At 45.9% G+C, this 12,382-nt stretch overlaps 1 protein-coding gene across 1 annotated transcript in view; it reads left to right on the forward strand.

The window, feature by feature from the left end:
• Nucleotides 1–12,382, forward strand: part of TRIP4 (thyroid hormone receptor interactor 4) — a 68,827-nt gene that overhangs the window by 9,382 nt on the left and 47,063 nt on the right. Inside the window, exons 3-5 of the mRNA XM_073618979.1 lie at nucleotides 603–751; nucleotides 7,430–7,648; nucleotides 11,484–11,562. Of these exons, the coding sequence (XP_073475080.1) occupies nucleotides 603–751; nucleotides 7,430–7,648; nucleotides 11,484–11,562 (447 nt within the window). The remainder of the gene's footprint in view (nucleotides 1–602; nucleotides 752–7,429; nucleotides 7,649–11,483; nucleotides 11,563–12,382) is intronic.

Below are 12,382 nucleotides of genomic sequence, written 5' to 3' on the forward strand. Positions count from 1 at the left end.
CTGCTATCTATCCCAGGCTCTGCTTGGCCCATCTGTGGGCCCGGGACCGGCATAACGGGTGTCGCTGGGTAGAAAGGAGGAAAGAGAGCAGACACCCCTCCACTCTCCTCCCCTTCTGGTTGCTCACCCGGAAGTGACAAATATGACATAACTTCTGGGTCCCTGTTGCCAGGTTCCCTGGCCATGAAGGCCGGGAAAGAATGTAATTCAGTGTTATTTGCATTACATTCAGTGGAGCACAGGGGAGACCCCCAGATGTTTCTTTAAAAAGAACCTGTCGCCCAAAAAATCATCACATAGGAGGCTTTTTAATTTGTTACAATTAAAGAAAAAAAAAAAGTTGCACCCGAGCACATACAATCCCCCACCCCCCACATATATGCACATACAAATGTAAATTACCTTTCCTTTTCAATCTGCAGCCACTGTAATTTTCTGAAAATGCAGTTCAATATGGCTACCTGGAGTTGTTCTGTACACAGAGTGTGTACTGACCACACAACACTCTGGATTGTCAAAAATTATTTTCTGCATTATTATAATGCCGTTATAAGATGAAAGTGACCATAGACTTTTTTTTTTTTTTTTTTTTTTTTTTTTAGATACAGAAGTTTCTGGCCCGTTGTTCGCAACAGACCAGCCAAAAAGAGGAGGTAGACGTAAAGGAAGGAACAAGATGGAGCCACTGCCGGTGTATGCTATGACTGAAACTGCTGTAGAAGAGGTCAAAACACCTATGGATCTAGCCAAGGTATATGTACAAATCAGATTATGTTAATTGAGCTGATTTTATACTTTAAGGCCTCATGCACACGGGGCATCTGAAAAAGTCCCTCTGAATGCTACAACTGCTGGGATAGAAAATGCAGCATACAAAATACTCAAAAAGCTGTGTATTGCAGACACATTTATGCGCATATAGCATTTGCGCGTAAATGCATCCTACTCTGGCCATTGGAATGCATTTCCAGGTCTAGAGTTTATTTGCAATTATTCACGTTTAGACGTGTTTAGATGCATTCATGCGTTTTTCCTGCTTTTAAGTTCCTGTCAAGAACGCACCTTTTGAAATCGAGACTCCTCAGACCAGGCAACATTTTTCCAATCTTCTATTGTCTAATAGAGCCTGTGCGAATTGTTGCCTCAGTTTCATGTTCTCCGCTGACAGGAATGGCACCCGGTGTGGTCTTCTGCTGCTGCTGTAGCCCATTGCCTTGAAGGTTCAATGTGTTGTGCGTTCAGAGATGGTATTCTGCATACCTTGGTTGTAACGAGTGGTTATTTGAGTTACTGTTGCCTTTCAATCGTCTTAAACCAGTCTGCCCATTCTCCTCTGGCCGCTGACATCAGCAAGGCATTTTCCTCCACACAACTCCCACATACTGGCTATTTTCTCTTTTTTTCAGACCATTATCTGCAAATCCTAGAGATGGTTGTGTGTGAAAATCCCAGTAGATAAGCAGTTTTTTAAATACTCAGACCAGCCTGTCTAGCACCAACAACCATGTTATGTTCAAAGTCACTTAAATCCCCATACTGATGCTCGGTTTGAACTTCAGCAAGTCGTGCTCACCACATCTAGATGCCTAAATGCATTGAGTTGCTGCCATGTTATTGGCTGATTAGCAGTTTGTATTACCAAATACCTGTTTACCTAATAAAGTGGGCGGTGAGTGTACATTGCTGCAGCACACGTAAATGCAGGGGTATATGTGTTTTGTAGCTCACTGCTATTTTGAATGATAGCCCAACACAAATATATAGTGAACAGAAATGCACAAGCTCTTTGGCATACCACAATGCACAGTGCCAAAAATTGCTCAGGTACTTTTGCCTTTTAACTTACAAGACATTTGTCAGCACCATTTTTTTTCTTCTTTCAAGTTATAACTACAGGAGGCTTACAGATGACACTTGGTAATTATTTATTTTTTTGTGATAGGATAGTCAGCTGGGTTTTGGCAATTACCTGTTCACTACACCACCTTTTTTGAAAAAAGCTGAGTTAGACTTACCGGTAACTCCTTTTCTGAGAGTCTTCCAGGATAGCCCATGAGACCTTGGGCTCCTCCTACCAGGACAGGAAACGCGTCACCCCCACCAGATAAAAGGGCGGTCCTCCAGGCCCATGTCAGTCTTCTCAAGAACCGTAGGACCCTGCAAAACATATGCATAATACACATAACTTCAGACAGAACCGGGTGGGAATCCGGCTGTCCTGGAAGACTCTCAGAAAAGGAGTTACCTGCCTGAAGGACCTTACGACCAAACGCCTGCTCCTGAGCTTATAGGAGATCCAGGCGATAATGTTTAATGGAGGTCGAGTAACTGGACCATGTGGCAGCCCTGCAAATCTGTTCCGGTGAGGCACCAGCCCTCTCAGCCCAATATGTAGACAAGGCTCTAGTTGAGTGCGCAGTAACAAAAGGTGTAGGAACCTCCCTAATTTTGTAAGCTTCAGAGATGGCTTGCTTTATTTATCTAGCCAATGTGGCTTTAGATGCACTATTCCCTTTGTGAACTCCAGAAAAGAGGACAAATAAGGCATCAGTTTTCCTAAAGGTCTTGGTGACTTCAAGATAGACTAAGAGAATCCTTCTTACATCTAGAGAACTACATTTTTTTTCTAGGTCGCCCTGTGGCGAACTACAAAAGGTTGGCAGTACAATGTCCTGAGATCGGTGGAATGTACTTGCCACTTTGGGCAAAAAACCTGGATCGGTTCGTAAAACAACTCGATCCTCAAAAATCGTGAGGAAGGGCTCCCTTACTGATAGGGCCTGCAACTCACTTACCCTACGAGCTGAGGTAACGGCTATAAGGAACACAGTCTTTAATGTAAGCAACTTAACTGAAATACTTCCCAGAGGCTCAAACGGAAATTCCACCAGAGTTTGAAGTACTAGGGACAGGTCCCAAGTTGGACAACTTCTCACCACTACTGGTATGGCCCTAGAGATAGATTTGAAAAATCTGGCTATAGTGGGATTTTCCAGGAGAGAAAACTGGAGGAACACACTAATAGCTGCCGCCTGTACCTTTAAGGTAGTAACTGAAAGACCTTTGTCGACACCCTCTTGGAAAAATTCCAAAATAGACGGAATATCATGGGTTAATCTTTCATTTTCAGATAACCATGAGTTAAACCTTTTTCCAAACTTTGGAATATATGGCTCTAGTAACCGGCTTCCAGCAATTAACGAGAGTCTTGACTACCTTGTCAGAGAACCCCTGGGCGCTCAGTATCGTTTCTTCAGATACCAGGCCGTCAAGTTTAAGGAAACCACCTGAGGGTGTGATACTGGACCCTGCAATAATAAGTCTTCCCTTTTCGGAAGACTCCGCGGAAGCTCTGAAACCAGAGACTGTAGCAGGGAAAACCATGGCCTCTTGGGCCAAAATGGGGCAATTAGAATGAGATCCATCTCCTCTAGCAGAAACATCCCGAGGACTTCTGGAATCAGTCTGATTGGCGGGAAGGCATAGCATAGGCCTGAAGGCCATGGTTTTGCCAGAGCATCGATCCCCAAGGCTTGGTCTGCCAGGTTCATGGAAAAGAATATCTCCGTCTTGCGTTTTTTTCGGTTTGCGAACAAATCCGCTATGGGATAACCCCATCCCCTGGTGAGGTCTGCAAAGACTTCGGGATGAAGGGACCAGTTGTCTCGGTCTATCCTGTGACGACTGAGATAATCTGCCAGGCAATTGTTTGTCCCCCTTCAGGTGTACAGCTAAAATTGAAGCTAGATTCCCCTCTGCCCTCTGCCCGTGGGCAATGGACTGAAGCCTCCGGCTTCTCGTGCCTCCCTGCTTGTTGATATACGCGACTGTCACGATATTGTCTGACAGAATTTGGAGGTTGTGACCTTTGATCTCCATCTGAAAAGACTGCAGGGCTCTCTGGACTGCTAGCAGCTCTCTTTGACTGGATGAGTCACACTTGCCTCCCTCGAGGACCAATCTCCCTGTACTACTGAATTGCTGAGGTGGGCCCCCCATCCCCAAGAACTCGCATCCGTGGTAATTCTTCGGGATATGGGAAAGGACCATGGGAGACCTCCTGCTAGGTGCTGGCCAGTTCTCCACCACCACAGGCTTCCTTTTCATCCTGGCGGGAAGCCGGATCCTTGACTCCAGGGACCTTAAGTCCCCGTCCCAGTTTCTTAATAGAAACATTTGTAACGGACGCTGATGGAGTCTCGCCCATGGTACCGCGGGAAAACATGAGGTCATAAGACCCACTGCCCTCGACACCTGTCTCAGAGAGACCGACTGGTTGGTCTGCAATGCTGACATAGTCTGGAACACTTTGGTAATTTTCTCCTGAGGAAGAAAAACTCTTTGGTTCACTGAGCAAAAATCGTAACCCAGATAAGTTACTTTCTGGGCAGGGATCAAGGATGATTTTTCTTTGTTTATCAGCCGGCCTAGGGACTGTAAAGAAGTCCTGTACAGCCTGGAGATCCTCCAACAGCCTCTGGTATGATTTTGCCACTATCAGGAGGTCGTCCAAGTAAGGGATCACAGTTATCGCCTTTAACCTTAGTGGAGCCAGCGCTTCCCCCAACACCTTCGTAAAGATGTGTGGGGCTGAGGAAAGACCGAAAGGGAGCACTTGAAATTGAAAATGTCGGGTTCCCATACTCGTCTTCACTGCCAATCTCAAAAACTTTTGGAAGGCTGGATGGATAGGGATAGGCATCCCTTAAGTTCAACGTGGCCATAATGCAGTTTGGGTATAGTAGGTTTTTGATTGTAAAAACCGCCTCCATACGGAAATGCTTGTATCTGATGGACTTGTTTAAGGTCCGGAGATTCAGGATAAGTCGAAACTTTACTGACTTCTTTTTGACCACAAATACGTGCGAATAGAATCCCTTGCCCTGCTCTGACTGTGAAACGGGAATCAGGACTTTTTGATCCAATAAGTCTCCAATCTGGAGACCCAGAGCCCTCACTTTCTCCCGGTCTTGTGGAGGAAAGGTGACCAACAATCGTTCTGATGGTTGGTGAACAAACTCCAGCCTGTACCCATTGGTCACTAGGTCCAGGATGAAGGGGCTCGAAGTGACTGCCCACTGTGGGATGAAGGCCCTCAATCTTCCTCCCACCGGGGAACACAAGTCACTGTGACTTGGCGGCTATTGAGGAGGGTTAAACAGCACTCCCCCTTTGCCTCTGCCTTTGTGCCCAGTCCAATGTTTTTTAGGCCTGCCGTCCTTTTCTCTAGGACTCTGTTGCCTGCCTTGGCCACGAAAAAAATATCTGGCTGTCGGGATCCTCTTTTTCTGTGGAAACGCCTTTTTCTTATCAGCCGTGCGTTCCAGAGCCTCCTGCAGTCCTGGGCCAAACAAACGATCGCCTGTTAAGGGAAGCCCACAAAGGCGTAATTTGGAGGCTGGGTCCCCTGACCAGGTTTTAAGCCAGATGCTTCTCCTGACCGAGTTCACTAAAGCCGAAGTCCTGGCCAACAGTCTTACCGACTCTGCGTAAGAATCTGCCAAAAACCCTACAGCCTGAAAGAGGAGAGGAAAGGACTTCAAAATCTGCTCTCTCGAGGTACCCGCTGACAGGTGTGACTGAATCTGAGTCAACCAAACCTCCAGATTCCTGGCCACACAAGTGGAGGCTAGAGCTGGTTTCAGGGTCCCAACTGCTGAGTCCCAGGCTCTGTGGAGAAGGATATCTCCCCTCTTGGCCATCAGATCCTTAAGCGTGCCCATATCATCGAACGCTAGGTCTGAATTTTTTGAAACCTTTGAAAGAGGTGCGTCCAACTTCGGTTTTTATTCCATGGCTGCGCTGTGTCCTCATCAAAAGGGAACCTTCTTTTTAGGTTACTAGAGAAGAATGGTTATCTCTCCGGGTTATCCCATTCCAGTTTAACAGTATCAACCAACGAACTATGGACTGGAAAAACTCTGTTTTTTCTTATGCAATCCCTTATACATAAGATCGTGTTTGGATAACTGAACCTCCTCCCTCTTTAAATTCAAGGGTGGTATAGATAGCCTTTAACAAGTCATCCACATCCTCTGCAGATAACTTTAAATCTCGAGCCTCAAGTGGATTCTCTATCCCTGGGCTCTATATCTGACCCTGAATCTTCAGGGGAAGAATGGGTAGATCTGACCTCAGCCTCAGAGTCTTCACTCTCTGCCTGCTGCGGAGTGCTGACTGAAGCTCTCTGTGTGGACGGACCCTCAACTGGGGTCTGGAGCTTGTCAATAAGTGTTCTAAAAGAACTAAAGGTGGACGCAAGCTCGTCCCTAACCGAGGTTAGCATTTTCTGACAAGAGGTAACCGGGTCATCCTTTACAAGGCCATCTATACAGCTGCGACAAATGGCTTTGCTCCACAAGGAGCTCAATTTGTTTGCGCACACCACACATTTCTTTTTAGGTGGCTGCGCTTGAGTCTCTTGTCTAGGGTCTTGGTCTGTAAGACAAAAAGATAAGTGACCCCTAATGAGACTCACAGCCACCCCACCACTCCAAACCACCATGTGCAGGAGGGAGGAAATGTGTCCCCTTAACCCACTACTACAGAGAGGGGAGGGGGAGGGAACACTCACAGGGAGAGCAAGATGGTGACATAACACTTCAGGCTTACCTGTGAGGTGCTGGTGTTGGGCGCATCGACTGCCTGTGTAGGAACTGCAGATTGATCCATCTTGCCCCTTTCTGGCTTTCCACAGCCTGGCTGCTTTCACCAGAAGACACCAGCGGCCAGTGTCTCCTGTTTGCGCTGTTTAAGGAGACTGGAACCGGCGCCCGGCGATGATGTCATATGCCCCGGAAGTGACCTGCTCTCAGTACTTCCTGTGGGCCAGCTTGTAGCGCAGAAGCCCCGTCTCCTCTCAAGCACCGCAGTTTCCTGCTTCTCCTCACACAACTAGCCACGCTGCCTGTGAGGAGAGGAACCGCTGCTTTCCTAAGAACAGCGCTATGGGAGCTGACACCATGCCGGTCCTGGCCCTTTGCAGGCACTGAGACACAGGAGACCGCAGCACAGCCAACCTCTCCAGCGGAGTGCTGCTACTGGCAGGGGAGAGGTTAGTGAAATGCCCCAAATAGCCCTATAGAGCCCCTGCTCGTGAGACCTAGGGACCAGGTTCCAGGAACATGTTACCCATCCGCCCCCCCCCCCCCCCCCCCCCCGGCCGGAGGAAACACAAATAACTGACATAAGCCTGGAGGACCGCTCTTTTATCTGGTGGGGGTGACGTGTTTCCTGTCCTGGTGGGAGGAGCTCAAGGTCTTATGGGCTGTCCTGGAAGACGCTTGGAGAAATCTTTCTATGTATCAAAACTTACAGAGACCTGTCCTTTAACTCATATGATGCCTCTATCATGCTTCACCTGTGTGTACATCATTATGGTGCCTTGTCTATTTTATCATGTAATCAATCCCTTTTTATTTGTCATCAGGCTCAGGAAACAGCCTCTCTCTCGTCGTCAAAAAAAAAACAGAAGTATGTCAATTTGTTCACCAAAGAGGGACAGGACCGACTGACTGTGCTGATTCCTGGGCGTCATCCATGTGAGTGCCTGGCCCAGAAGCATAGGCTCATCAACAACTGTATGACATGTGGACGTATTATATGTGAACAGGAGGGGTCTGGACCTTGTCTGTATTGTGGAAACTTGGTAAGAGAGTTTCTTTATAGAAATGCATGGTGTTCATTTTTAAATTCACAGCATTCAAGATAATTCTGCTAAAACACTAAATGGATCACATTAACAGTTGCTGACTTGATTAATTAGAACATGCAAAAGACTGGACCTGTAAAACATATAAACACCGACAGCACTCAAAGTCACAATAAAGGAGAGAAAAGTCCATCATGTTCATGTGATGACTAGGGAACATCAGAAACAGGTGGATGTCAGGCTCTGGAAGCTTTTTGTAGATCAGGGAAGGATCCCTTTATAAGCATGTAAAGGAAGAGAACCACAGGGCGCCAGGTTACAAACCGATAAAATCACCAATTTTTAATGTGTAGCACACTTGCATTTAAGAACTTGTATAACCGCTCCACTCCCCAGGGCAGAAGATGCATAAAGAACAGCAGGAAAGTCAGGGTGGACTGATGATCGGCTGCAGGGGCATAGGTCACCCCGCTGCACATGTGTTCTGTGCACTTCTGTGTACAGCTAACATTTGCCAGCCCCATACTTAATGGTAATCACACAAATTGTGCATTTATTGCTTGTTTTTATTAGTTTCTTGTCTTACGCTTTTGCCACGCTGGGCTTTGTGGTCAGCTAGCGGAGTTTTTTTATTTGGATGCATGCGAGTCCTGTGTCCTCTGTGTTGCCGAATCTGCCCACCCCATCCTATTAGTTTAACAAAGCCAGTCTGACAGGTCTTGTATCCCTCCCTCTCTGGGCGGGATAGCTTTTAAAAAGTAGGTGGGGACTCGGAAACGCATCGCGGCCCGCCTGTTCAACTGTCATGGCTTCTAGTACTTGTCCAGAACGAGGGCTAGAGATGCTGCTGTTCATTTCCATCTCGGCGGGTTTTGCCTATTCCCCTGCAGCCGATCATCAGTCCACTGCTGTTCTCTGCTGTTCTTTATGCATCTTCCACCCTGGCGATTGGTGAAGTTCTTATATGTAAATGTGCTACACATTAAAATTGGTGATCTTATATGTTTGTAACCTGGCGCCCAGCTGTTCTCTTCCTTTTCAAGAGACTAGAATGCATTGCAAGCAATAAGCAGCCTTTGCTTAAAGCAGTATATTACCAGTTACACATTCTTTGCAGAAATATTTGGTTCACTAATTAAAAGTATTTACAGTAAGGACTCATTCACACAAGGCATACTAAAGTGTACACCCGTGGATGGCAGTGTTTACCCACATGGGTATGCACAGGTTTTGTATGCAGTCCCATTGATGTGAATTTGGATGTGCTAGCTTCAGACACTGCTCCCAATTTGACGTTCGTGTGGGTGCACAGTGCAAAATGCTGAACGTGTGTGTGTGGTAACCAGCTGTAAAATAGTGCATTGCTGCAAGCCATGCTAAAGTAATTGTAAAGCTTGATTGGCACAGAGGCGTATCTAGTGAAAATGGCGCCTATGGCAAGCACTGAAACTGCGTCCCTGTCAAAAAAAAAAAAAAACGCTAACAAAACTACAAGTCAAGCTCTTTAATCTTTCTTAACAAATTATGGATTAGTACTACATAAACTGCCCAATGGATCAGTTCGCCCCTGGTCATTAAACATTCTACATTCAGTGAAAGTTCATGCAGTGCAAACTTTGCACTGCATGAACTTTCACTGAATGTAGAATGTTTAAGGAGCTTGTTACACAAATCACTTTATTAAACTTTATGATATCTATTTATTTAATCCATATTGAGCACTATTTGATTGTGTGTATATGCCAAGCAGAAGCAGCCAATCAAATATGGTGCTCAATATGGATTAAATTAATATGCATAGCCATAAATATCAGAAATAAAAGTGTAATAAAGTGATTTGTGCAACAGCAGGTACTACTTTTAAATAGACTGCGAATGTGACTACAGCTGATGACCAGACTGCGAATGTGACTACAGCTGATGACCAGACTGCGAATACAGGAGATGACCAGAATGCGAATGCGACATACTACAGGAGATGACCAGAATGCGAATGCGACATACTACAGGAGATGACCAGAATGCGAATGCGACATATTACAGGAGATGACCAGAATGCGAATGCGACATATTACAGGAGATGACCAGAATGCGAATGCGACATACTACAGGAGATGACCAGAATGCGAATGCGACATACTACAGGAGATGACCAGAATGCGAATGTGACTACAGCAGATGACCAGAATGCGAATGGGACTACAGCAGATGACCAGAATGCGAATGGGACTACAGCAGATGACTGGACTGCGAATGGGACTACAGCAGATGACCGGACTGTGAATGGGACTACAGCAGATGACCGGACTGTGAATGGGACTACAGCAGATGACCGGACTGTGAATGGGACTACAGCAGATGACCGGACTGTGAATGGGACTACAGCAGATGACCGGACTGCGAATGGGACTACAGCAGATGACCAGACTGCGAATGGGACTACAGCAGATGACCAGACTGCGAATGCCACTACAGGAGATGACCAGACTGCGAATGCCACTACAGGAGATGACCAGACTGCGAATGCCACTACAGGAGATGACCAGACTGCGAATGCCACTACAGGAGATGACCAGACTGCGAATGCCACTACAGGAGATGACCAGACTGCGAATGCCACTACAGGAGATGACCAGACTGCGAATGCCACTACAGCAGATGACCAGATTGCGAATGTGACATACTACAGTAGATGACCAAGTAGCCAGTTTTAAAATTTAAGCTTTCAGCAATGCACAGCTATACAGGCGGATAAAGATAAAGAACAGGGAGGGTTTAGTAACACTGAGTCTATAGGTAGAAAGACCTACCTGACCAGCCAGGCTCACTTCTCAGAGGTCCGGAGGCGGAGCTTTCCGCTGTAGGGGGCGGAGCTTACATCGATAGGGGGCGGGAATATTCGTGGTCCAGGAGAGGCGATGTCAGTGCTCTGAGCACATACAGATTACATGGGGCGGGGCAGGGTCAGAGCGTCAGTGGAGCTCCCTGCCCCTCCCTGCTGACAGAGCCTCCCTCAGCCTAAACCGAGCCCGACAGCCATCTGATAGAACACCAGCGCCGCGATCCTGCAGGCTGGCCGCGGCGCCGGGGGCTATATTAGTCTGGGAGGACAGGTGGGGGTTTTTTGTCATGCAGAGGGCGGCTTTTTGCCGCCCCTTCCCCCCCATGGCGCCCATGGCACTTGCCATGGCTGCCATATCTTAGATACGCCACTGGATTGGCAGCACTGATTGGTGACCCTGATTGGCGGCACTGGTGGACACTGATTTGTAGAAATTCAAAAGAAATAATACCGATTGATCCTGCTATTAAGGTCCCCTTTTGTTTTGGGGTGACAATGCTCTGTCTCTTTCTCCCGATTGTTCTGCATTTTCACCCTGTCATATGTGCTTCTGCTTGAGGCTATAAGTGGCTAAAGAGTTGAGGCTAAAGAGTGCCAGCACTCATTATGCAGGCATGTTCCATTGTTTTCACCCTTACGAAGTGAGTACATGTAGACAGGTGTGGTTGAAAAGAGCTTAAGGAGATCAGAACCACTGACTTGCAACAAGATGAAAAAAATAGTGAAAACCCTATTTTTCAAAAAAAAAAACATGAGTTGTTTTGAAATGCTGGAAGAGGACACTACTACTTTCCAGGATATGGGTTTTTTTGGAGTTCTAATATCCTGGAAAGTAGTAATGTTATGGGCAATCTGTCATGTTACTCCTTATTGGTGTGAGAAACCTTCCATTATAGTTCTATTCATTCTATACAGAAAGAGAGGGCTGTACATTGTGTGTATACTTTATACTAATGTTGACATTTTTGTTTTTTGTGCCACATGCCTTAGGTTTGCACAAAGGAAGAGCAAGATATTTTAATGAGAGACTCAAACAAGAGCCAGAAATTAAGGAAGAAACTAATGGGAGGTAAGGTAGACTTTGTTTTGTATACACTTTAGGCTTACCATAACGTACATGTTAGTATCTTTTGCCTTTTGGATTTACTATAATTATGTAATATGAGGACCTACTTGAACGAATCGACCCTTATTCAATCAGACAGGCCCTTGCATTACACATTCAGCACTCTACTGCTTCTTGAATGGGGAAACCTCTTCAACAGGACAAGTCCAGTTAAATGTTATTTACTACTAACTCTAGTATGAGTATATAATTTACTGTTGGCTAATGTAGTAAGTTACAGTCAGTAACAGAAATTTCCATCACGTATGATCTGCTCTCACATGTAATTCGTTATATTTATCTTTGTGGTAATACCTATTCAATTAAAGAAAACGCTAAGTTTAGTTAAATAATGGAAGGTTGGGTCTGGATGAGTGGATAGAATTAAAAGTATATGGCTCAAAAAAGGTTAAAAAAATATCAATATTAGTGAACTCTAAAAGAAGCTGTGCCCAAAAATAGAAAAGCAGAAAACCGGTCAGAAGTTTTGCCTGTGAACTCACTGCTTTAGCTTGTTATTGACTTAAATGTGACACTGGGGGTGATTTTACTAAGAAGAAGGCACTGCACTAGTTCATACATTTAATTGGTGCGCTGGAAAAGTCTTAATCGAACATATTAACCACTAGAGGGCAATCAAGGGGTTAATGTGTTCCCTATTGTGTGTTCTAACTGAAAGGGGGTGGGGACTGTGTAGGGAAAGAGATCGCTGTTCATACTCTGTATGAACAGACGGTCTGTCACTTCTCCCCTCAGAGAACCGGAAACTGTGTTTACACACACA

The sequence above is a fragment of the Aquarana catesbeiana genome, linkage group LG03 (assembly GCF_042186555.1).
Source record: "Aquarana catesbeiana isolate 2022-GZ linkage group LG03, ASM4218655v1, whole genome shotgun sequence".
NCBI lineage: Eukaryota > Metazoa > Chordata > Amphibia > Anura > Ranidae > Aquarana > Aquarana catesbeiana.